This window comes from Tyto alba, unplaced genomic scaffold (genome assembly GCF_018691265.1).
Source record: "Tyto alba isolate M040663 unplaced genomic scaffold, T.alba_DEE_v4.0 Super-Scaffold_1, whole genome shotgun sequence".
NCBI lineage: Eukaryota > Metazoa > Chordata > Aves > Strigiformes > Tytonidae > Tyto > Tyto alba.
Genome location: NW_024881261.1, coordinates 39,242,019 through 39,268,612, shown reverse-complemented (window position 1 = coordinate 39,268,612; position 26,594 = coordinate 39,242,019). Strand labels below are relative to the sequence as shown.

At 46.2% G+C, this 26,594-nt stretch overlaps 1 protein-coding gene across 3 annotated transcripts in view; it reads right to left on the bottom strand.

Annotated features, from left to right (window-relative positions):
- Nucleotides 1-26,594, bottom strand: part of PRKG1 (protein kinase cGMP-dependent 1) — a 533,418-nt gene that overhangs the window by 484,045 nt on the left and 22,779 nt on the right. The window contains exon 1 of one of the 3 annotated variants that reach the window (XM_042789830.1): nt 12,810-13,149. The exons of the other annotated variants lie outside the window; for them this stretch is intronic. Within the exon in view, the coding sequence (XP_042645764.1) occupies nt 12,810-13,120 (311 nt within the window). The 5' untranslated portion in view covers nt 13,121-13,149. Of the gene's footprint in view, nt 1-12,809; nt 13,150-26,594 lie in introns of those variants that run through there. 3 annotated transcript variants of the gene reach the window in all.

Genomic DNA, 26,594 nt, shown 5'->3' with positions numbered 1-26,594 from the left:
TAATGGAGTTGAAGGCTTCCAACTGTGCAAGCACGATATGTAATTTTTTTAAACTTCAGGCACTATTCAGAAACTAGCATCTAAGCCTTGTAAGGCCCCTCCAGCAAACATCAAAACTTCCAATACCCATAAAGATCCTACCTTCTTGGTACGTTCCACAAATGTCCACATTTTACTGTTGTCTTGACCATCTTTAAGACATCTGCTTTACTTCAGTGCATAAGCCAGGTTGTCCTAACTCACACTTCCAGATCCTATACCATACAAACAGGGTACAAGTTCATGAAGCTTTACGTTTTGTTTGCTACATAGTCATACCTTTTGCATTGATTGAACAACTATGCCACGATGTTCTGGAAGATTGTTTAGCTGTATTTAAACAGTAGCCTTCTTCAGTACTAGCCCCACAGCCAAAATTTTTGTGGCCACTAGATCTAGTGAGCTTAATCAAATAATGTGGCTCCAATTTATAACATTTGCCCATCACAGACCACATCAAGAATCTTTTGTGGTGGAAAAGTTGAAAAAACAACTGGAAACAGGTTCATTTGGATTAAGCCTGCAATAGAAAGAGTCCTCTATAGCTCCGAGATGGAATTTCCAGTTGAAACAAGGAGAAAGAAAAGAGCCACTATGCTCTGGAGGTGAAACCAGAGTGACATGGACTCACGTCCCTGGCTCTGCCCAATTTCAGTCAGGTCTCCCATGCGTTTCTCCTCACTACGCTGATGGACCAGCCTCACTCCCTATGGAAGCTTTTCCATTTGTATCTGCAAACACTGGAAAAATGCCTTAACATGCGTTTATACATCCTAAGCGATGCTCTAAATATCAGGCTAACCGTTTCCCATTTGAGCTCTTTTTGGTTTTTAAATAAAAAAAAAAAAAATAAAAAACCCAAAACACCTGTTGTGTCTGTGCAAAGGTTATAGCACAAAATCAAAAAGCTAAGATCTGCTTGATGATGTCCCTTTTGGGCTTGCTTTGCCTACCTAAATACCGGTAATAGTCATCCTTGTACAAAGTCCAAAGGAAAAAAAAAAAAAAAAAAAAAAAAAAGTTGGGGATTTAAGAGGGAAGTGATAATTTGTTCCCAGTCATGGACAACACATGCTCCTGAAGTACCTGCCACGATGGTTGATGAGAAAATAGCAACACTTGCAAAGCAGAAGGTAGAGCAGCTGCTTTCTGCATGACAGGAGCAGAGGCCAGGTCTGCCACCTTACAGAGCCAAATGCCATTTTCCCCCGTGCCTAATCCCTAACAAACAGCGGTGGCACACATAACATACCTGCGTTCACAATTACTGGCTAATGTGCTCTGGTACTCAGGCTTGCCATGCCTGCAGAAAACGTTCCTCGATGGTGCGTGCCCTCCTGCAGGCACATTAATAAATTTAGCAAATGAATGGAGGGAAATAAGATGGGTAGTTAGCGTTCCCTTGGGACTCCTCTAATGAAAGACTGCTGGGCCGCAATACAATATCCACCCTGCAACAGATCACTGTGCCGCTGCCAAAAAAAAGGCCACATGAGCTCTTCCTGCCAAGGAAAGCTGCGACTTCGAGATACCCTGTCAGAGTCAGTTAAGAAGCAGCAAAATAAGAGAGTTGTACCACCTGTGTCCCTTCTCCAAGAAGAAGCATCGCAGAACTTCAATTATCTTCCCGCAGCAACAAGTCTAACTTCAAGCGGACAGTCAGTGGCTGTGTCTTCCTTTCAGCAATGTTCTGAACTGAGGTAACGTCAAGTAAAACCAGAGTATATGCCTTACTTAAGCTCTCCCAACGTACTCATTATCATGGTATCTGAGTACATCTGTGTTTGCGTATACTGCTAATAGAGAAAAGCCATCGCCTCTCCACACTTCATTTCTCTCATGCGCCTCGCAGAGCTAAGGCTTCTACGGGGAAAACAGAAAGCAATCAAGTATCTGATGAGCTGGAGATGTGTTCTCCCCTTCATGCAATTGCTGTGTTAACAGGCTTTAAATATGCAAAGATGTATGAGGAAAAGAACCTTATGTGTATATTTTTATACACACACATATATATATATACACACACGGTCCAATTCAACTAGTTTTTAAATATCTAGCAAGTTTAGATAACTAGCACCATTTGAGCACTCAGACACAAGTTATGCATGAAGGTATGCACACACCCCATTTCTAACTGAGATTTAGCCCACTCTTTTATCTGTACGCTCCCCCCACAGCGAGACGTTGCTGTTATTTGATCCATAGGCAGGACTGTAGTAAGGACAAGTAACGATAAACGCTGAAACGCAGCCTCCTGGAGCTGGAGCAGCACTTCATCAACCAGTGCACAGAGACGGACTGAGTCACTGCAGGGTGACGTTCAGCCATCTCACAGTGCGCGCCGTGATGTTTGGTCAACACAACTCAAAGCCATTACCACTGAGCGCCCCGGCACCAGCCGCTCTCTTGCTTCGTCCCCTTTTTGGTGCCGGTTCTTTAGGGCAGGGGACGTGTATTATCTGTCTTTCAGCTGGGCCGAGCAAGGTGCAGGCAGCCGACGTGATAGAACTGCTGTTTGCCCGTAAGAGGAGGCCCACAGGACGTCACATCTCATCAGCCACAAGTCGACTGATTTTGTACAAACTGGCACGCTAGAAAAGCTGGATTGTCAGGAAAATCAAGCCTCCCACGGTATCTTGTGCTACAGCCACTGCAAGCTCTCTGCCTCCTGATGTATAGAGGAAACAAGAGAGGGCTTTTTAGGGAAATGTAAAGTCTGGACGCTATCAGACAGGACGGCTGTGTAGAAGGAAGAGCTTTGGGGCTGATAGGGAAGAGAAGGGCTAGCATGCATAGGAAGAGAGAAAAATCTTGAGCAGAAGAAGGAGGAGCAGGAACAAGAGACCCAGGGAAGTAACTGAGGGCTCAGAAGAGAAGGGCAAAGAGGGTGGTGAAGCCTTTCCCGGGAAGAGCAGCCTGCCCTGCCATTGTGGGCAGAAAGGACAGTGGCGTGAAGGTCGAGGGCTCCGGGAACACAAGGCCAGAGCACATGCTGCAAAGGGGACAGAGGAGACACACGGGACACCCCAGCAGGAACCTGCAACAGGAGATGAAGGGAACAGATGCAACGAATTCAGCCCACAAAAACTGCAAATGGCATTAGTCCTGCATTGTACAATCCCACCCTGCAGATTCAGACCCAGCTGCAGGCCCCTGCAGAAAACTGGAAAGGACGTATCATTTCCTTTCCCCTCCACAGCCCCCTCAGTTTTCCATCCCTCACTTCATAAAGCAAGAAGAGAGAGAAATGAAACCCCACTGCCTCATTTGCCTCTTCCAGCCTCCTCCCCGAGTCCTGGCTCCATTTGCTCCACACCTCTCCGCAGGCTCCGGAGCAGGGATCCAGCTGCCTAGCCAAAGCAGGAGTGAGCTGCTGTTATCACAGCTGGGGTGTCAGCAACAGCTATGCCCAACAGCCCTGCTGAAGACCGTGTGTCATTTATCAGGTGTCAAAATCATTTATCCATTTCGCTCATTAGATACATGTATCTCTCTACTTATATCTACCTCAAACTACAACAGACAGTAGTTGCCAAAAGATGTATGTCTCCTCTATGTGACCAAGTTTAGCCACTGTTACACCTCACATGTAACCCCCTCTGGAATTTCACTCATTTAAGAAATACTGAAACTTCAAGGCAAAGAGGTGGACACTCACTCCACTGCATAAGTATTTCCAACTCAGAAAGGGGGATACCTGATCTTCCATTATACCTAAAGGAATCTCTCAGGTTTTTAAGAGTCATGATTTTCAAAGCATCTTGATAAGTATTGTTTCCAATAGGCATAAATGTATAGCTGAATAGCACTATTTGGTTCATCTACACCTTCATTAAGTGCTTGGCTATTGCCTTGACACGCTGTTGCCCAAGTCAGACGGCAATTGATTTCTTCTATTCATCAGAAATGTTACCCACCAAGAAAGTTATTTTCCTCATTTAGCCTGTGCACTACAAGAGCACTAATGAATTCCCCTCACCCAGTGGATCTTTGCACACAACTGACATCAGATAGGCAGTTTAAACAGTAACAAGCACTGACAGATCTCAGGGACCCACTTACACTGGGGGCAGGGAGCAACGGCTTTAGATTTTCACCACATCCGTGTCACCAGTTATTTACTCTTTTGCTCCTGAATCTGAATGATACTCTGTGGCTTTTAAGCCACAGAAGCCAACAGCATTTTGACATTCCCAGAGCCCAGGTGATACTGGAAAAAATTCCATATACTACACCAATATTAAAGCGTGATTGTTTTCTGTCCTAATAAAAGCTCATCTCGTAGTATATTTGTGTTAATGCAATACTCCCATACATGTGGATAAGAACATACATGCACATACACAATTGTCATTATATACATTTCTTTTGAACTTAGGATATCACATTTAACACCAAGTATGCATATACTTACAAGACTCCAGTCTCACTTTAGGTCAGACAGCTGCATTATGTTTTCTGATATTTGTTCAGATCACCCACAATCACCACCTCACCGAATATTAAATAAGTGAACAAAACGAGCTGGCCTGGCTGGGTAGTTTTCGAATCCACTTCAAGCCCACGTCGCAGAGCCCATCCACAGCTTTCCTGACACAGTTTGTGTGTTTAACAGGAAACACCTCCAATAAATATGCTCACAAACCAAATCAAAAATGGGAATTTTGGAGAAAGAAACACAGCTCCGGGTAGGAAAAGTGTTGGAGGATGATGAGGGGCTTTTTTTCAGCGATATCCTACTTCAAGATTTCTCCTAACAAACAAGCACCGAGTACAGCCCAAATATCCCAATCCTACTTTGTAATTTTAAAGTCTGGGAGCCCATTTTCTACTTTGAAACCAGGCACCAGTGTTCAAGTTTGGCTATAAGTGCTCAGGCACTAGTTTCCAAGGAAACCAGTGACTGCATGAGCATTGCAAAATGCAAGTCCTGTGCTCCCTGTTTCATAAGTACACTGTAGCTACCTCCGTGGCACAAACCCTTCCAGGTAGGTGCTTTACCACTGTTTCTATTATTTCAGACATTTAGGACGTCAGCATACACAGTACATATCCAAGCAACTTGCACACTTGCAACCAAACCGCTTTCAGTAGAAGTTGAGAGAAGGAAAAAGGAATTACTTGCATTGTTTTAGACTCCTGCGTAGCAAGTACTTTTGTTTTTTCCTGTTCTGTCAGCCCTTCAAAACAGACAAGCTACACAAAGCGTGAATGTCAGGGACTTCTCTGCCTGCACGTACCCCCTAAAAATGGCAAACAGCAGATGAAAAACATTTATACAAATATTTATCCTTTAGCCTGCTACAAACGCAAGTATTTTGGCACCACGAAAAGCCAAAAGAGAAGCAATACCAGCAGCACAGGCAGTAAAGAGTATCATTTATGACAGTAGGTGGCATTTAAAACACCACCATCCCCAGATTGAAAAGCACAGCTTTCCAGGATCCCTTACCTTAAGATGAGGTTTGTATTCAATGACCTCTGAAATCTTAGCATCCCACAGTATCTATCACAAGCTGGATAACCAAAGGAACAGGTGCATATCAGGTCACTGTGTCCCTTTTAACTCTCTAAAGGAGCAATTTTTTCCCCTTGACTCATATTTTGCATCTGGTGCTCTGTGAGACAGCATTCGGTAAAGGCATGGAGTCCACTCACTTTCCAAGCAAGTCTGAAACACACGTTGCTGCAAGCAGGTGGTTAGTCTAAATGCTGTGCTGCTACCTACATTTTTGCTCAGCATCAGCGGTCTGCTCTGGGGTGGTTTTTTTCTATTCACTTCAGACATGTAAGATGCATATTGTGTTCCTTAGGAGCACGGGATGCTAAAGCTCAGGACTACTTTCATAGACAGCCTGGAGAGAAGGCGTTCGTGTTCGTGGTCCGGGACCTCATTTTCTGCTGATGTACTTTAGAACTATCTACCTACAACATTCACCCAGTAATATAGCTAAGAGAAAAAAAAGCTAATTCTGTGTAAAAAATCAATTTATGGAGATGTATTACAATTAAAATATAGTTTGTATGTTAATGACCACCTTCATTTAAGTGCTATTAGCTTGCTTAAAACTACTATGCTTGCTGAGGAGTTTTCTTTTGCATATAGCCAGCATAAAGATTTCACTATAATTTCTGAACAGAACTACTTCGCTTTAAAACAGTGAATTTACACCACACTGCTGAAATTAATATCTGAAAGCAGCAGAAATTCACAGAAGTGTGTATTGCTTATTGCTACTAAACAGAAGTAAAAATAATCAAAACTGCAGCAATTTTTAATGTTGTCATCACTCATCAAAGCAAGAATCTGACAGAAAATGACAAAACAAATGCATGGCTTTAATAGCTTTCTCCGGTGAATTGCCTTTTCCCTTCCTTTAAATAAAACACCTCTAGTCTGTTTAGTTTACATTCAGCATAAATATTACCTGACTAAAGAAGCATACTTCAGTGATGACCCAGAACACTATTTGCCAATAGAGAAAAATCTTTGTCCTCTGCATAAGAACTAGGTACGATATAGTTATTCCTTACCGCCACGAGCAGCCAAAGCCTCAGAAGGCTGAATTATACAAAGAGCCAAACTACCAACAATCTCACGCTTGCCACTTCCCAACGCATTAAGCAGCACAGACTCCAAGGCGTGAGTCACACATGTGCCTCTTGCATAGAGGAAAGCCCTATCCACCACCACTGCCAAGCCAGACCCGTCAAAACAGAGTAAAATAACACTTGACTGACTTGCATTCGCCGCTATCTTTGACATGCTGCATGTTAGAACTTCTGTCAGGAAGCATATCATCCCTCACAATAAAACCTCATCCCTGCGCAGCGCGAGGAGGCTCTGCTCTCAGCCCTGCTGCGCCCGCAGAAGCGGAGCCAGTTGGGTGTTTGGGGAGCCAAGAGAGGAGCCGGCTCACAAAGCGACTCTGCCAGGCTGCCTTGGCCAGCTGTAGAGATAAGTTTAGGACTGGGCTGCTGGGTAGGCAACAAGTCCCAAGCACCCAGATTCAGCAGCACTTGCTACAGGAGCCGGCTGTCCATCACAGCACCCAAGAAATCAGCCAGCTGAAGCCAAACACAAAAACCGTGGTAGGGTTTGAGTGGCACCGCGCTGCTAGAAAGGCAGGAGAAAAGTCCATCTGCCCCCTTGACAGGTGCCAAGATGAGTGGAAAGCTAGTCAGTGGGGGCCCAGGGGAGATCATTCCCCAGGGCAATGCTCTTGGCCTCGACTCATACTGGTGGGAACATCATCCTTTCTCTCAGACCTCCTACCAGTGGAGACACGCTGCCCCATCATCACTTGACACATATCAGTAAAGTTCTAACCCTGAAGTCCTACACCCTTAAATCCTGCGTGCTGAAAAAAACCCACTGACATTAATGGATGTCAGCGCTTAATCAAGAATTAGCAGATCTTTTCAGGCACACAAATTCGTTTTCAGAACTATGTTAAACTACATACAACGTTACACCACATAGCACACAAAAACAACCACAGCAGTCCATTGCTCTCAAACAAACAACATGCATTTCAGTTGGTCACTGGAAACATCATAGTGAATTACATCTTGATACCGAAAAAAAGTAAGGATGCACCGCTAAATCCATCGCTGCTGACTGCATTTGATATGATGTTTTCTGCAGTGCGACATCAAAACCAGAAAGTAACAGGGCTAAAGAGGCCAACATCCCTCACCTGATTTCACAGCTCCTGTCCCACATTTCAGGAAGCAATCACTGTCAGGGGTCGTCTCAGTTCCTGATCACAGGTCCCTCAATCATCTCAACCATCAGTTTCTAGTGGTTAAAATATGCTGCAACCAGCCTCCAAAATATTTCAGAAAGATGAAAGAATGGGGTTTAAGAAAGAAGGTTAAATTTTTGGTTGTTTTGGTTTTTTTTAGAACCATAGTTTCAGAGTTTTAACTAATGAATGGCTCCTGGGTACATACATGCATACATACCATTTGTAAATACGAGCAGATAATTTTATGCAAACATTCTAAATATTAAGTGTGTTTCAACTATTTCTGGGGGGTTTATTACTGTTAAGATCACTTAAAAATATGCCTCTAGTTCACAGAAGATGTGCACATTTGCCTTCAAAGAACCAATTTGGCTGTTGAAGGGATTTTGTTAAATCTCTTGTATGTATGTTGTACTTTCCCTAAGGCTATGCAACCAAGTGGTTTGGTTTTTTTAAATCAGAACACTCAAATAGGACTCACATGCTGCTCCTCCCTGCAAAAACAAATCTCTGGGATTTTGGCAGATTCCCTAACTTTACATTCAAAGTATTCTTAAATCTGTTAACTCACACAACCAAGTCATTTTTCATCTTACTCAACATTTTCTATAAATGCCATTTTCTATAAATTTTGCCATTACCTCAGCTAACGGCAGGGCATACACCACCTCTGACAAGAGCAGATCGGGCCCTATACATTTCTTCACGCTCACGAGCTGATCTCTGCTTTGTTTTACATTCTGTTTCTACTTTTTTTTTTTTTTTTTTCCCCTTTCTGGAAAACAAAATGTGCTGATTACAGAGTCTTCCAAAAAAGCATACAGCTGTTGCCAATCTCCAAAAGAAACATCCTTTTAAAATTAAAGTCCCCGGTATTTTCCCATGGCAAGTACAAAGTAACGAAAGTGAAGATACAAAACTTACAGATTCCTAGTTAAAAAGACTACTCCTTGGTCTGCAGCTCTGTAAAATCTTAATTGGAGTATCAATTGGTACAAACCCGGTCTCACAGTATTCTTTTCATGCTGACAGGCTGTTAGCAGCCACAATATATCCTGCAAGAGGTCAAAGGTGTGGAAAAACAAACAGAGAAGCAATTTTAGAAGATGAAGAGGAGATAAGGATTTGTCCCGGCATTTTTCTACCATGGAAAACCACCCTGCTTTCTCTGCAGTCTGTGCCCACTTACTCCAGTCACTTCTTGCAAGTTATTTCCTCTGGGGGAGAAAGAAAAAGCCACAGACATCTGGCTTCTAGTTACTTGACTATGAAGACTGATAAAGACGCCAATGCCTCACTTCTCTCACTGGTCTCATAACTTAGAAGAAAATGGCAGGATGTGTCCCTCCACAGATTTTAGCTACAAACTCCTCATGTGAACCCACAAAGTCCCATCTCACATTAATAAATACAAAATAAATTTAAAAAAAAAAAAAAAAAAGTTTAGAGGCAAAATAAGCCCAACCTGAACAGCAACTAAAACTCTTCTGAAACAGATTTTTTTTTTTTTGTAAACTATATGCATCTTCAATGGTGAGGTTTGTGTGCAAGGTAAGATCTTTCAGGAAATTTAATGGTATTTATTCCATATGAGATGCTTAAATTCACTTTCACGCTTAAAAGCCACTTGGACCTTAACCATTTTATAACACAGAATCTTCTACTTGGAAGCACAGCAGCTTCCATAGACACTTCACCACAGTCAGACCCACAGGTATCAGCAGTCTACCATGGCCCTCACGATCATGCCTCATCGTTTCTAAACAGACTTTCTACTACTACTGATCCTACCAACCTCCAGCCACCTTAGGTGCTCCACCAGATCAGGTGGACAGACCCATCACCACTTAATTGCAAAAAAACACTACCAAACAACTGAAGATTTCCTGTGTGTCTTCTTGGTGTTCCTACTTCTGCATAATGCTGGAAAACAGGCTGATACTTTGGTGGCTTGTCAAAACCAAAGGTTGGATGCCATTACCTCAGGAGTCACTCGGGTTCAGCATGAACAGGGCAAAAAGGTCAATCCTTCTTTGCCTATTTTGGTAGTTCCTGTTCTGCTTCCAGGTCCTCTCCACCTTAACCTTTGGTACCACCACAAATGGTGGTATCTTGAACATCAAAGTATCATCTTGAACATCAAAATATCATCAAGATTGTGTCACATTTGTTTAATCAAGGCAAGGACCTCCCCTCAACCACACACGAGCACTGCCTAAGCCATGTTTGCAACTAGATGTAGAAAAGCATAAGAAAAATCAAACTTTGATCCCAAACTAACGATCCCAAATAAACTAAACCAGTTGCGCTTCCTCACCCAGTCTCTACCACTGACAGCGCGGGTCATCTGGATTGTATTTAAACCATGGGAACTACAGGTAAGCAAAATACACAGTTCGTATTTTCTTTTCTTTAGATAGCTGTATGTTACTTGCCATTGGGATGCTCAAATTAAAAGCGCTGATCAGTGCAGTTACAGAGTTAGGCATGCACCCAAGATGACTGTCTATCACCAGAAGACGTTGTGTCTGTCACCAGAGCAGATGTCCACCTTTGGGCATGAGGGTTTGAGGGCTTCTCGTCAGAGCAAACGCTTCCTAGAGCAATGTGCACTCCTGAAGCTGTGGGCTTTTCCACCTCAGTAATTAAGGTCTGATGCTGCAAATTGACTTAAATTTTGAAAATACTATTAAGAGTATTGACCACAGAAGGTGATTATTAAATACTCCCTCAGGCAGGTGGCACGTGTTACACCCCACATGAGACCACGGCAAGGCATTTACACAATGAGCAATTAAATTTCAAGCTGGAGAATGTCAATTCAAGGCTTCGTCAGGCTTCCTACGTATTTCACCGTACACAGCAAAGGCTCCAGGGCTTGTTCTGCTGAAACCTGAGGCTCTTCCCCCAGCTCTGCAGGGCTCGATGCACACTTCGAAGGCACCAAGGGGTGAACACACACACCCCCCGATGGAAAAATACACGTTTTCAGATGTGATACACTGTCCTACAGCTTAGCTGAGGAAATTAATGCCTCTGGGCCACCTACTCCCACTTTAGACGTTTACCAGTCACAGCATGGCTTGCACAGACCCTACCCGCACCTCAGCCTGCCACCTGCTCACGGGGCAGACCTGGCAGACCTCGGTCTCCACTTCTGGGGTGGGTTTTGTTTGGTTTTAGGGTGTTTTGGGCTTGGTTTTTTTTTTTGGTCCACCACGGTTTCTCCCTGCCGCCCTTTTGAATCCGGAGCCGCGGCCGTTCGCCTTAAAAGGGCAAAATATCTGTGGAGAACCGGCGGCGGGAATCGGGGGGGGGGGGGGGGGGGGGAGGCAGCGGGAGCGGGCAGGAGAGCCGGCAGCCGCCGGGCCGCCTCACGCCGGCCGAGGGTCCCGGGGCGGCGGGGCAGGCCCATGGCGGCCGCCCTCCCTCCCGCCCCCGGCGCCGCGGTTGCCAGGAGACGGCGGGGCCCCGCCATAGCGGCGGGAAGGGCCGGCGGCACCGCCCGGCCCCGGCCCCGGCCCCGGCCCCGGCCCGTAACGCCGCTCCCCGGGGGAGACGGGCGAGCCCCGGCGGGCGGGCGGGCAGCTCCTTGCGCTTCCATCCCCAGCCGGGGCATCGGGGAGCACCCGCCCCGCGCCGCCATGGCCTCGGCCCGGGAGTTCACCTGCATGGGACGAGCCCCCCACCCCGTCCGCCATGTGCCCCAAGAAGCGGCTTGGGGGGGGGGGGGGGGGGGGGGGGGGTGTGACCTGCAACCCCCCCCAAGCCCACCCGCAACGGGAACCACCCACGACGGCTCGAACGACCCTCCCCGACCCCACGGCTCCCCGGTTGGTTCAACGAGGAAGATGTCGGCCGCGAAGGGGAGGCGGCTTTCTCCACCGACCGGCAGCGGTGACGGGGAGGGCGAGCCCCCATAGCTGCCGGCCGGGGGGCACGACCCGGCGGCCGCGGGCGGGGAGCCCCGGGCCGGCCCCTGCCGCCCTCCGCAGCGCTTCCACAGAAAGCCACGCGCTTCAGCGGCGGATATAATTTTTTTTTTTTTTTTTCCGCTTAAGAAGTGCATTGCGATTCATTGGCTACGAAAAGATACTAAAGTCGGGGGGGGGGGGGGGGGGGGGAGGCGGCGATCTCGCTCCTGCGAGGTCTCCCTTTTCTCCATTAAATAGCTGTAACGTGCCTCGTCTGCGGCAAGTGTGAAACCGGGGCAGAGCATCACCCGGGCGAGCTTCCCCGCAACTTTCCCTCCCCGCCGCCCCTCGCACACCCTCCACCGGCCCAGGACGCTGCAACCAGCCCCTGCCTCCCCCTCTTCCCCCTTTCCGACCCCCGCCCCAAACCACCAGCCCCCCCACCCAAGGGGAGGAGGCTGCTGGAGACCCGGGCACCGCACCCCGCCGGGCTCTAAGTTTCCCTGCCCGCCCCGCTGTGAATCGCGCCCCGCGGGACGCCACTCCTCCTCGGCGGGGAGAGACCCGCGGGTTTTTCCCTTTCCCCTCCCGCGGCGGTAAAGCCCCCGAGACCGCCGTGCGCTCCGGTTCAACCCGCCGGCAGCAGAAACTCCCGCGGCAGCCGCCCGAGCTCGCCGCCGTGCCTCCGCCGGCGGGATGGCGGGGCGGGGGGGGAAAGGCAGGGTGCGACGGGAGCCGGGCCGGGGGAGCGCGGCTCTTCCCCCCCCCCCTCAACACACCTCGGGGCTCACTCCTGCCGCGCATCCACCCCCCAAGCTCGGAGCTCGCAACTTTCCCACCCCGCGGGGCCAGCCGGGGAGGCAGCCGGGGGGGCCGCGCTTCGGGGCTCCGCGTCTCCCCGTGTCCCACCCTCCACCCCCCCCCCCCCGGGTCCCTCGCCGGCTGGCGGGGAGGGGGAAGAGGCGGCCGCCGGGTACCCCGCAGGGAGCGAGGGGGCTGGAGCGGCGAGGCACGGAGCGCCGCGCTGCCCACGGGCGGTGGGGACCGGGGGTGGGGGGGAGGAGGTTGGGGGGGGGGGGGGGGGGGCGGAGAACCCCCTGCTTACTGTGGGCTCTTGGGGTAGAAGGGGAGGGTGACGTGGCTGAGATCCTGGATGTCAAAGGCGGTGGGCTCGGCCGAGATCGCCTGCCGCTTGGTCCTCTGCTCGCCCTGCAAGGTGCCGGCGCTCTGCTGCTGCGCCTGCTGGGTGGCGGGCCGGATCACGGAGCGGTACTTGTCCAGCTCGTTCTGCAGCTTCTGGATCAGTTCGTCCTTCTGGTCCAACTCCAGCTCCAGCTCGTCGATGAGCGCATCCCGCTGCCGCAGCTCCTCGATCTTCTCCTGCAGCGCGTACTGTAAATCCCGCAAAGTGCCCATGGTCCTGCCGCCGCGCTCACCCCAAGCCTCTCCCGGCAACTTTCCCCCCCCCCGGGCCGCCCGCTGCCTCCCCGCACTTGGGGCCAACTTCGCCTCCGCCTCCACCCCCGGCCCGGCCCGGCCCGGCCCGGCGCGGCCCCGCTGCCCGCCGGGGCCCCGCCGCAGCCGGACCCCCCCACCGCCGGCACCGCGCTCCGGAGCCGGGTTGTTAGGGGCGATTTGGAGCCGCCTGCGTCAGGCTGGGCTGGAGAAGGAGCGGGAGAGACACACACACACGCACACACACACACACACACGCACACACACACACACACACGCGCGGAGGGGGAGGGCGGGAAGGAGGGATAGGCGGCGGGGAGGGAGGCAGGGGCGCCTGCGAGGATGCACATGCACTCCCCGCTCCCTCCTTCCCGGCCCCGCCGGCTCCCCGCGCCGCCCACAGCCCCCCACAGGGGTGACCCGCGTGGCGGGGTGCGGGGATTGGGGGGGGGGGGGGGGGCTGCGAGAGCCTGGGCCCTGCCCTCCCCTCCCGGCCGCTTGCAGGAGGAGGCCATCAGGCAAGTCCGAACCCGGGGAGATGGCTGCAGGAACCTGCCCTTTCCGCCCCACTTTCGGGGTGTCCCCTGCTCCTCTCCCTCCCCAGCTTCGGCTCCAACCAAGGGTGCTACTTTTTCCCTACGGAACTTGCCCGCTTTACCTCCCCTTTACTTTTTTTTTTTTTTTTTTTTTTTTTTTTCCAAACACAATTTTTGTTCTCTGAGCAAAAGGACAAGCCAGCGCCTGGCATGGCTCCTCCTCAGTCTCAGCAAGCTCTAGGCTCCAAACCCCCAGCTTTTAATGCGAATATCAGGCGAGTATCTCTGCACTGGAAAAGCCTGGAGGCAAGGCATATGGGCCTTAGAGCACTAAAAAATCCTAACTTAAAATACGGGAAACAGACTTTCTGCGTAGCCCCGATACCCACAGGAAAGTGTGAGCTAGTTTCTGCCATACAAAACACGACAGGATTCTCCCGGTGCGTGAGCGTGACGCCTCGCTCACTCAGATTTTCTGCGTGCCAAGCAACCGCTACACGCTGGTTCTACCTATGTGATACAGTCCACGGGTCTGCAGCACAAAAAATAACAGAATCAAATAAATGGGCCGCATCGGCTGGGCCCTCGGTGCCAAATGGCTCCGTTTTCTTTTGCCTCGCCTGCGTTTGCCAGGCACAGAAGGGACGGTGATGTACGCCATGACAATGCGGCTCCCGGCCTTGGCCCTCCAGGGCAGAAAGAGGGATCTTTGGGCAAGAAAATCGCTAGTTTGGGGGGTTCCCGGTAAGATTACACAGTTTGGAGGAGTCAGGGGTAAAAACCTCTGCAGCCCAGGTGAATGCAGGCACCTGGCCTGAGCCTCTGCAGTGCCAGAGCCCTGGCACAGTTTCGTGCTCGGGTGTTTTCAGGGCAGCAGAAGCAGCTGCTTCGGTTCTCTCCCTGGGACTTTGATTTGGGGGAGGAGAGAGGTAGGATGCAGCCGTGGATACATTTTTTGGAGATGGGCGGTACCTACGTGTTTGTATCTGCTATTAGCGGTGTGTCTAGACCTGGTTTATGGGAGAGAGCTTTTCGGTTGGATTTGGGTTCTTTTTAGTGTTACATACTGGCGCTTGGATGAGTCCAAAGTTCCAGCTTTCAACCTGCAGATGGTCTTTATAAAATAAATTAAAAAAAAAAAAAAAACACCAGAATGGATGAGGAATTACAACTGCTCGGCGCCGTTGTTTGAAAGGGCCTGGCCTCTGTTCATAAGCGTGAGGCTTTGCAGGTTCTTCAGTGTATTTGATACTTCCTGCATTTTTTGAGATGCACGTGGGGGAAAAAAAAAAAAAAATGGGTTATGTAAAATGCTTCAGTTTTCAGTCCCCTTGATGCATATGTGCCAGGCACAAAAGCAAAGTCCCCTGGTTGTTTTCACGGGTTGCCAAAGCGCTTTAAGTTCAGACAGCATTTTTTACTTTATATTCTCTACATTTCAATCTTGCATAACTTGCTAGGAACAAAAGTATCAAATATCTTCTGAACATTTCCATTTTAAAGACGGGCATTAAATAGATGCACTCCTGCTGTCTACATACTAGAAATCAATGATAAATAAAATATTTTAATAGCATGCTTAAAGTTTTATTGTTTTCCTCCCTACAGAAGCGATACTAACTTCTGGACAAGGGAGACAATGGTACGGTTAACCAAAGCCCACCAGGCTTCAAAAGAACAACAGCCCTGGGGCAAAACCTGTTCGTAATTTCTTGATGACAGGCAGTAAAGTCACAGTACTTGGTTTCTATTAAAGGTGCACAGCCTGGGACTGAGACAACAGTTCCTAGTTCAGAAAGGATGCGGAGAAAACCATGAAGAGTTATAGGAAATAAAACTGGTGGGGATTTTAGCTGAGTATACCCAGAGAAAATATTTATTTACAGGTGGGAAGCAGATTTTCATAAGACCTACAAGGTCTAAAGAGAGATTTTTATGGCTCAGTTTTAGATTTGGGACTATAACCAGCAGCTGCCAAGTCTAAGACCGGTCTTCCCAGATTTAAGGATGAGGCCAAAGCAGCCCAAAGGGCTTCACAACCTGACAGCCAAGATCTGCCATGGGAAGGCAGCCAGCAGTTGCCTATTTTTGGCTATTCGCTGCTCTCCCAAGGAAACCATCAGGCAAGTGCAGAGCATACTTCAGGCTTTCCTGGTACCAGCTGGTGTGTAATCTCAGGGATCCCAGGGTACCGCCCCACTCCGATAAAAAGAAATCCTCTGATCCCATCCCTTTCGACTTGAAGTTCCCAATAAAAAAATCTCAGACTCTCAGAGCAGCTGCTTTGTCTTCTTGATCCAGTGAACGGAAAGAAACAGCTTTAGGGAGAAGAATGGCAGGAATGCACCAACTGGCTTGGTTTCAGGAGGATGAGGCGAAGCTGCTCGCAGATTGTTAAGGGAGCCTTTGGTTACGGTTGTCCCAAAGCCTTTTTCTGATCCGGCCACTGCGATACTGTGCCTGGATGTCGAGGAAGCAGGAAGCCGAAAAAAAAGAGCATCTGCAGACGGTGTCCTCTCTGCACCAAAACACAGCGTGCCGGGGCTTGCTGATGGGAATCACATGAAACAGGGATGTTTCTTCTCTTCGAACAGGCTCTGATGTACTCACAATATTTCGTCTCTGCACAGCTCCTAAGTTTTAATAGCTTTTGCTTCTAAACCTTTCAAGGATCATCTGTCACCAAATGCACCCACTCAGCTGCCTTCTTCCAAGCTAAAAAACATATTTGAAAGCTCTCTATTCTGCAAACATCTCCCTGGGCTCGCCAGTCAGAGCGCAGGTAGGAAGCAGGATCACTGACAGGCAAACATCACCTTGTTAGAGCCAGCCGGGACAGCGCAGACAGAGAAGCTGGAGATGCATCACTGAGTACATACGTAAACATTTTCCTCCTGGAAACATTTTTTTCCTCCACCTCATCCACTCCAATCCACTCTTTTCCCAAAATATCTACGGAGGCAGATTAGACTGTGGTAGAAAGTCGAACCACTTGGATTTTGCGATGTGTTTCTCTGCTCGTCGGGGCTTTGTGCAGATTTGGGAAGGTGTGTGACCTATGGGACTGTACCTGCCGCTTGCGAAGCCTAAAGAGAGATTTTGAGTTCCCCACGTGAATATTCACAGCAACGCCTTTACGATGTGAAGAAGGAAGGACTAAAACCACAGGAAGATCTAGAGGAAAGCAGCACATACATGAACTGAACTCTTGAAAAAAACATGCTATGACCAACTCAAGTTGCAGTTCACCCCTGAGAGTCACCACATCTCATCCGGGGGATTGCTACCTTGCTATTCCACCGTGCACCCACAATTCATGCCAGTCCCCGAGGCAGAGGAAGGAGTGCCACCTACTGAAACATGAACACATCTGACACCTCCCCACACACTTTTGGCCATTCTTTTCACCTTTTGCCCCAAAGAGAGTGCCTCTGGTAGCTCCTTCTGAGGCCATGGTGCCCTACAGATTTACAGGGGACAGCTGGAAAATAATTCAGCCCCCAAGGATGGGGATGAGGCTGGAACTACTGTGTCAAAGCAGCCTCGCCAAGAGGAGCAGGAATTGAGAGAATGTGGGGAGTGCTTCAGCCCCATTTCTCTCCAGAAATAAGCCCTATTTTCTCATGATGTTGGACATTCATCCTTATTTTGGTCCTTTCTGGAGCCTCTAAAAATGAGAGCTGAAACTCGTTTGTTCCTCCCCACAGAGGGGATAGAGCCAGTCAGGGTTGGGCACTCTTGCAGTCAGTACTGTCTTTTAAACCCCATTGATTCCCGAGTGCTGAAAGTCAAATCAACATCTTGACTGGATTATCTCAAGGATTTTCCTTTAGTATGTAGATTCTTTCCATTATCAGTAAGGAACACTGAGAAGTAGCTCTTGTGAAGAGCACGCAACTGCTCCAGCCTGCCCTAGGAAATCCTCCCAGGATGAGGATGATTTGGAGTAGAGTGCACGAGAAAAAAAATACCCCAAGACTTCTTAAAAATTACAAAAAATGCTCACTGCAGAGACAAGAAAAAAATAATAGTGTGCTGTACTGTAATTGGTAATATGCTTAGCTTTTTATATCACATTAGGGGCATACATAACACAAAAAAAATGAAAGTTTGTGTCATGCAGGGCAAAACAATGAGCCTTTATGAGTGTATAAGACCACAGAATTATCCATGTAACATGGTGGTTTCAAGCCCTCCTCCTGCTGTGTGCGCAAGATGCATGTGCCAGAATCAGATTTCAGATGCAAGTTTCCTGTTCTCCTTCATGGGCCCTTTGCCCAGAAAAAAAAAAAATAGATGGCACGAAGGACCTAAAGCACTGCCAAGGTAGGAGATAACCCTCCCCTCATCACTTTTCGAGGCTGGAGAAAAGCCTGTACCTGTGGTTCCTGATGGGTGGGCTGCAGAGCTGAAACAGTAGAAGAGTATCAGTCATCTTTATGGGAGGAAGATGAGTTTTACATAAGTGGCACAATAAATTATTCTCAATATCTAGAAGTTGAATATACATTCAACAAGCCGTTCAAAGCTTTTTCCTTCCATTACAGCAACCAAAACAGTCCCTCTGACTTCTTTTGCCCACTAACAAGACCCTATTCACACCAGCTCTGCCTACGTGTCTGCAGAAAAGACAGAGCCTCTGCCCTTCAGGAAGCACCTGACACACTTTAGTTGAAAGATGTCTTTCTAAGCCAGGCTTTTTCTCCCCTCATCCCATGGAAAGTTAGATTTTCAACAGCTCACCCCCATGAGATGGTTGCAGCTGGTGGCAGTGGGTCTCTGCATCCTTTCACTTCAGTGCTGGTTCAGCTGCTTGCGAGTCCCTGTGGGACAGGAGGGGATGCTACAGGCTTCCCAGTAGCACCTTTGCATATCCTCAGCCTAAATGAAATCTTGGGGGCTGGGCCTCCTCCAGGAAAGAGTAAATTCATTTTCTGTGCACTCCTGACCCCGATCCCTCCTGCCTGTAGACACCTTGAGTGACCGCTTGATTTTTTCCCACCTACCAGAAAGGGCTGGACTGCCCTGCAAGATGAGGCATGAGCAGAGCCTAAACACGTCTTCCTGTGGGCTGGATTAAGCCAGAAACGGCTTCAAAATGATTCAGCTTCCTTAAGAAGTCTCTTTAGGCTCATGTTAAGCTGCAACTTGTTCTGAAAACTGCCAACGTAAATACTTAGTGTTGGTTTGCAGTTACTACAATTAGTCAGTGACTATGCCCCTGCTTTTCTCAGCAGTCCCAGGGCACTGACTATGTAGAGCAAAAGCAGCATTTAGGCAAGGAGAGGTCTGGAAAAGCAGTTTTCTTTTGCTTTCAGCCCTAAGCTACCAGCAAATGAACCCAGGGACCAATTAAACTAAATGTAAGGATGCAGGTCTAGTCTCGGAGCCGTGAGGTACAAGATATAATGGAGGTGAAGTTTGTAGAAAACATCAACTCAACTGACATAGTTGGACAAACAAATTCATTCTGGCTCTCACGCACGTATCTATGAGATTGGAAGAATATGAAACGTTAGAAGAAAGGTGGGAGCCATGTGTTGGATCTGAGGCCACTGATTTTCATGAAGACAGTGCCTGGGACAGCCAGGCCAGCTTCCTTGCACTTCTCATCAATTAGAGTTTAGCTGCTCAGCACAGCCCATGCTCCGTGAACCTTTTATCTTCACTATTCAACATATGTCCCTTCCCTCACTGTATGATATCTCAGTGTCACGGTGAAGGGGTGGGAGAGCTTGACAACTAATTTTTCCCCCAGCCCACGCACCAAACATCATGGGGTTACTGCCCGAGGACAAAAACAACCCAGCCTGATCACACAACAGGGACAACATCCTAAGCCCGAAAAGGTCTGCAATTCATTCAGTCATTGAACAATCAACACGCACAGGCGACCAAAACTTTCCCAAACCTCACTTTTCAGAGGCAAGACCCTTACAAAACCATTGACGCAGCCAGAAACCCTGCAGCTACCTAATACACACAGCCTGTCACCTTTCTATTGTGGTGCTCGGGAGAGGCGCTTGGGCAAAATACAGATCTGACCTTACCATGTTACAAGGTCCAGGCAATCAGGAACTCAGTAGGGTTTCAGGACATCTGGGGTCAAATCCCAGCTTTCTGCCTTTGTTTCTGACTTCCTCTGCTCCTTTTCCATTTGAGATCATCTCTTCATTTGTCTCTGTGTGGGACTCTAACTAGCAAAAACCAGCTTCTAGGGGCACGTTTTGGAGTAGTGCTTCTTGTGTCGGTATTCAGCTGTACGCTGGTGAAAACTTGCGTTGACCAGAAGTAAGGTTTGTCTTGTGAGCCAGCCTGCAATTCTTCACGGTATGCTTTTAAAACTCTACACAAACACAGCTAAACCCATCAGCTGTTACCATGCAGTTACATCTTTCCCTTTCTCCAACTTCCATCGCCTTCCACAACTTGCTGATTTTTTTTTTAGTCGCAGTGCTCTGGTGGCAAGAGGTGGAAAGCAAAGTACTTGGGAAGGTATGAACAGCAAGACACTTGTTTTCCCAAAAAATTATTTTAATTGATAGCAGGTCATTTCTATGGCTTGACTCTGAAGCTGCTTGATGTCATTTCTTAACCTCCTGGGTTTAATGGTAGCAAACCACTTGCCAGCCCCGAGCTTTTGCAATTCCAGGTGCTCCCTCTCATCACCTTTTTGGACCCAGTAGTGTTTCTTATCTCTCCTTGCCAGTAATGCACCACTCACCTACCATAATTGCCTTGGTCTGTTGGGCTGATTTATCCAACCTTCAAAACAATTCATTTGTATTTGAAATTGGATTAGAAATAAACACGTATTTTGCTACCGCCGATATGAAAATAACCACTGCGTTATCATTGTTTTATGATTAATGCATTGAGAACAAATGCAGTGTCTCTTTATGTAATCAAATTAATTCCCATGCTTATTAAGAATTATTATTTGAATGTTTCAAATATTTATAACAATAAGCACAAACCACAGATTTTAAATCTTTGTTTTAGATGCCTGGACAACAGACCAGTGTTTCTTAAAGATAAGTTGCAGTGAAAGTTGCCATCTTTTTAGAAATGGATTTTTGCTACAGTTTATTCTGAAGTCTTCCTCTGACATCTGCATGTCCTGAACAACTACAAATATTTTACTGAAGCACCAAACTTTCGTTTCAGTATCTATAAGTGTTACTGTCCACAATTCTAGCAACACTAAATCCTTCCTTGCCGCAAATGTTTCCAGAAAATGTTTGTACTCAAGAGTTGATCCCAGTGATCATTTAAAGTGCAGAATAAGTGGCTGCATCCCACAGAGGACCTGGCTCGTTAAGGCATCAAGAAAATATCCATGAATCATCCAGACACAATCTGCAAACAGGGGCTCACATCGCGTCTCACAAAGGTTTTACAGCGCTCCACTGACTTCTACAGCTATTTCTTATTTATGCTTGGGGAAACTTCATCAAGTTGGGCTCTCTCAGTGTGTAAAAATGTTTATGCTCACAGTCTTCTCTTTGTCAGTGTTTGCTCGAACTGATTGCTCTACTCATCAGAGCACTAGGGGCTGGTGCTCGCCTGATTTCCTACGCATTACCAACATCTTTCGACTGACTGCCCTGCTGCGTTGGGTGAATCAGGGGATGGGCAGTGCTTTTATTCTTACCTTCACACAATTTCTGCTTCAGATCGGCAGCTAAACCCCTGGGCAAGGTGAAGGACTCCCTCCACACTCTCTCTGCACGGCCACTACCCCGTCTTGGAGGAGGACGTGTAACCACAGCCGCGGGCAACTTGGATCGTGCAAACCCAGGGGCACAGTGCCTCTTCTGACCCCAGCTCCATCTCCAGCTCGTTTGCCTCTGACCCTGCCTCCTCTCTGTTGCACAGTATTATTAAAACATGCATTGAAACATGCTGGGAAGGTTCATCTATGCAACTCTTGTCCACCATAAGATACACTGGGAAGATTTACCACTGCACATCTTCCCCACCACCTCCTAATCTTTGAGCTGAGTGGAGAACAGCACGATTGTCACTGCTGCTGCTGATACCTACTCACAAGAGCTTCCTCAAACCTAGAAGGAAAAATCCTTTGCAAGAGAGGATGCTGCAAAGGCAACATGCACTTTGGGTCTGCTTCTCTGTGCTCTGGAAAGAAAGATTTCTAGGTTGGTATCAACCTTTCGTAGGTTACTTCTCTGCAAGAACTATTTCTGTTGAAGCGTTACCATCTGTGATTTTACTTGAGCAGATTGGTCCAAACAACTGGACAATCTCTTCACACTTTTATTTATGAAGTCCATATAGAAAAAGCTCAGTGTACAAACTCGTTTTCAAAGCATCAGACATTCTGTGAAAGGGTCTCATGTTAGAATAGGAAGGATCAATATTGATAGGCAGCATAAAAACCTGCATTGTGGCACACAGAAGGCAACATACTTTATATTTCTGCTCTCAGGAACAAGAGTGCAAATTCACAACCCACTTCAAAAATCACCCTGCTTCTTTACAGATGCACAAATATCAATTTCTTTTTTTTTTTTTTTTATCTACTCTTTTCCTTTTTGTTCTTTGTTTCTTAAAAGACATGACTATCAGCAAAACAACTGTTTTCAGCTCATGATTTGGGCGTGACGTAGTGTGAAGCGCTGTGTGCCACCACCCTGCGCGGTGGGTGTTTGGCCCTGCTCTGTTCCCTTACATGGCCTGCAGCTCTGGCAGGCACAACATTCTCCACATTCTTCCTTTTTACCCCTGCTTTTTAATTCTCATTTCTTCTAGGAGGAGAAAACACAAAACACAAGGAGTAATGCCGCCCTCTACTGCCCTGCTCTCCCAGCTTGAGGTGCAGGGCTGCAAACCTTCACACCAAATTCTCTGTGAAGCAACACCACCACACAAAAACCCAAAACATCTAAAATAAAAACAAACAGAAAGATAAAAAAAAAAAAAAAAAAAAAGAGCAAACCAAAACAAAACTCAATCAAAAGGCAATATAGAAAAAAGATATACGTGCATTAAAAGAAAAAAAAAAAAAAAAAAAAAGAGACCATGAGGGTGAAGAATATTGCTTAAATTCAGCTTTAAATTTCCCAGTGATAAATTAATATATTCTATTTCTCAGCAAGAGAGTAGGATTAATATTGCAAGTTTTTCTGGAGTTAGCTACTACAACTCTAAAGAAGAGAATGTGTGGCATATTAAGGGGCATATTTATATAAAAGTGGGCATTTATAAAACCATAGTACTTGTCTCTCTATATGTCCCTTATGATAGTCAAACTCACAGCCTTCTTTCTTCTTAATATTCAGTCTCCTTGATAAGCATATTATTATTTACTCTACCTGCAAGTCCCAGAAGACCAGACATCACCTCTTAGGTGGGTTTTCTTTACCACACCTGTACATGTTCTCCCTAAAGAGACGCAAAGGACAGATCGATTTGTTGAAATTTTGAATCGATGATTTGATTCAGTAATAGATGTTAAATCATTGATTTGCACCGATTCCTGGCTCTTGACTCAACATCTGGTACATACTGCCACTACAACAACGTGCAACAACTCTGAGCACACACATAAACCTGAAAATCTCTTTTAGTATTAATGACCATTTGAATGACCAATCTGAAAAAGGAAGACATTTCATTTTCAGTATATACAACAATTTTGTATCTAGCTCATTTCTTTAGATTTTAAATTATTCCATTTCAGAAGTCTGAATCTTTTTTCTTTCCATTTACATTCTCTAGTAAACGCTCGGAAAAGTCAATTAAATCAAAATAGCTTATCCTAATACCACCATACATATACACATATATCACTGCAATTACAATTAATCCATCACCTCAAAAAAAAAAAAAAAAAAACCTTCCCAAACTCCTCAGATGTATAGATAAAGTTAAATTTTGCAAGTAAACTCTTATTTTTAAAACATTAATGTGATTTCCAGACAGAATTGGTATTGATTGGGCAGAAGAACATTGAATGCTGAACGTGGAGGTCTAAATTATGGGGAAAGAATCACTACAGGAGCCCCACTAGAATGGAAGATTTAAATTGATGGTTTTTTCCCCTCAAGCTTCTATATATTTTTATAGGGGACACTCAGGAGACAGGGTAAATAATATATTTTAAAAGGAAAATCAAACCCAAGCAGATTAGGGGATTCAGGGAAATAAATTTATCCTCAGGCTGAAATGGTACAGTACCCAGTTCTTTGGTGGCAAAGCAGTGACAGTCCAGGATCTTGCTGAGAATAAGTTAAATCATGTCTCAGCTTACATTGTAGAGAGAGGTAAAACTTTTTATTAGCCCAGATAATGACGCTGGTAGAAAAAGGTGTGATTTTGAAGCTAACCCACAAAACATATTTGCGATATCTATATGAAATAAACCACAAAATAACTACCAGAAGATGAAATTGGAGGTGTGAGACCTATGTCTGATATCCAGCATGTGAATGAGCAAAATTCTGCAATCTGTGCTCTTTTGAAGGCATAAGCAGCAACCAATATGCCACAGTCATTTCTTGCTCACAGGTTGCTACAGCCTGAGTGGGATTTGAAATCTCAGGGAGTATTAAAGCATCTCCATGAACCTGCATGGACAAGAACTGCACCAAACATCTCCACTTAGCGACACAACCCTCTTCTTAAATCATGTTCTTACATATTCATTGAGGGAAACGAGTCATTTCTTGCCCGTGGCTGCTTCTCTTTATTAAGAGGCATTGTTTGCAATTATCCCAGATATGCAACTGGAATCTGCATATCGATGCAACCTATTAAAAAGTTTCAGCAAAACCATTAGAGCTGAAGCAGGTTTTGAGATTTTCAGTGGCGAATTCACTTCACCTGTGTAATTTCTTGATGACAGGGAAAGCTCAGAGCAGAGGTAAATGGCCTTTCCATTTCATCTTGGGAAATCAAAAGCATTTCTTAAACTTCTCTCTCATTAGCTCATTGTAACAGGGTTCTTCCAATTCCATAACAAACTGCAGCCATTTAAATTCAGTACTAAGAAATACCTTCACAGCTAAAAGCAATGCTTATTAACAAAACTAGAGCAGGAGGAAAATGGGAATTCTCTGAGAGATTTTCCTTTAGACCCAAACAGACTTACTGAAATGTCCTTCGAGGAATCAGGATGGCAGATGCCTCCTCATGTAAATAAGGACTTTTAGACACATTTTCAGCATGTTGCCTTTAGAGAAAATAAAAACCACACAAAAAGAGAACTATATCTTAATATATCCACTTATATTTATAAGTAGGAAGAGTCAGACAGTGTGTATTTCCATATGAAGGCCTATTGTGTAAATCAATTATCTGTCTACAGTGCAACCAGTTCAACTTTTTGGAAAAAAGACCTGTCTTCCTGAGGCTAGGCATTATTCATCCACCCAAGAGAGTAATGCACACAGAGCATTTGGACAGTGACCGTTTCCAGTCCTAAAATCTCAATTAACACTAATTAGCTGAACTCAACGCTTCAAATTAATGCAGTATTCTTCCTTTGTAACTACTAAATGTTTTATTTCCTTTTATTGGAAAAGCCTTTTGCTGCACATTCAGTTTTCACTGCCCACTGAATGGTACGTTGTGTGTTTGCAAAACTAGACCTTCGATTTGTACATCATTATTAGGGCTTCTTCCATGATGCTAATTGGTTTTGAAAAAATACATATTTTAATCTATATTTTTTCCCCTATCTCTCTACCTCTTCAGCAACACATAGGAAAGAAATTGTAGAGGTGTGCAGAGACTGGAGCAGAGAGTCTAGAAGATAACTTTTCACATGGCGCTACAAACAGTTTTCAGAAACATCTTAAAGTTCTTGCAGAAAGCAGTGATTAAAGCTTTAAAACATGTACCTGTTTCCCCCCGAAGGAAAGAGGCCATTTGAACATAAATCTAATTGAATTTGAATGCAGTTTGTCTGTTGATCATTCAAATAGCATCGTTTAACCCCTATTTTTAAACTGTAGCTTTAGTTTATTTCTATTTATTTTTAGCTCATTTCTGTTTCTAAAAAACATAAAGCAGCCCAAAATGTGAAGTCATTGCAAGTCCTGCTAGCTGCATGGGTTAATTAACATAATTACTCATTCATATCCTGGTCAGCTTTCTGAATTAATGTACTGTATTTCCAGCTTGAATAATTTAACAGGTATTAATTATTTATACCTTATAGCTCTTTCAAAGGAGTCAATGCCCGTTATTAGGCTTGGCAGACAAAGCCAAGCACTGCCCCATGAGGGTCAGCTCCGCTGTCGAGCCTGCTTTATCCCAAGGATTACAGAAGGGAAATGGGAAGGGTTGCATTTAGCCTCCAAAAAGCATCGTGCATTAAATCTCCTTACATCCAGCACCTGATTTATAGACAATGCTATCAAGTTCAAAGGAAGCCGAAAAAGCTCATCTCCCTGCTAAGCAACTTTTTCTTTTGGTTAGTCAATATAATACATTTTAAAGGGCAAGATTGCAGGTCAGCAGATATCCTTCACCTGTAATCTTTGCAATAATTTTCTCATCCAGTAATCAAAGTGCTGGTTTCTAGTTAGGGAAAGACCATACAGCCACAAAATGGTCATTAGAACATCAAAAAAAAAGGGGGTATGATGAACATCACCCACCCACAGCTTTACCCGTGCCCATCCCACTGGCTGCCCTCTGCAAGCTGTCAAAAAAGCCAGGGTGATCTGCTAGGAAGAACCCCTCCACCTTCATCTTTGGGTTCGGTGGAGGCCTCGATGAAGAAATGGCTCCATGCGAACCTGAAGGGTGAAGTTATGACCAGTGTGTAAGTGGGAAACAGCTAACTAAATGGAGAAGTAATGACTAGACAGTGATAATGGCATGTATCTGCCAGTGGCTGAGGCTGAACTGCTTTTTCAGAGTGCAAATAT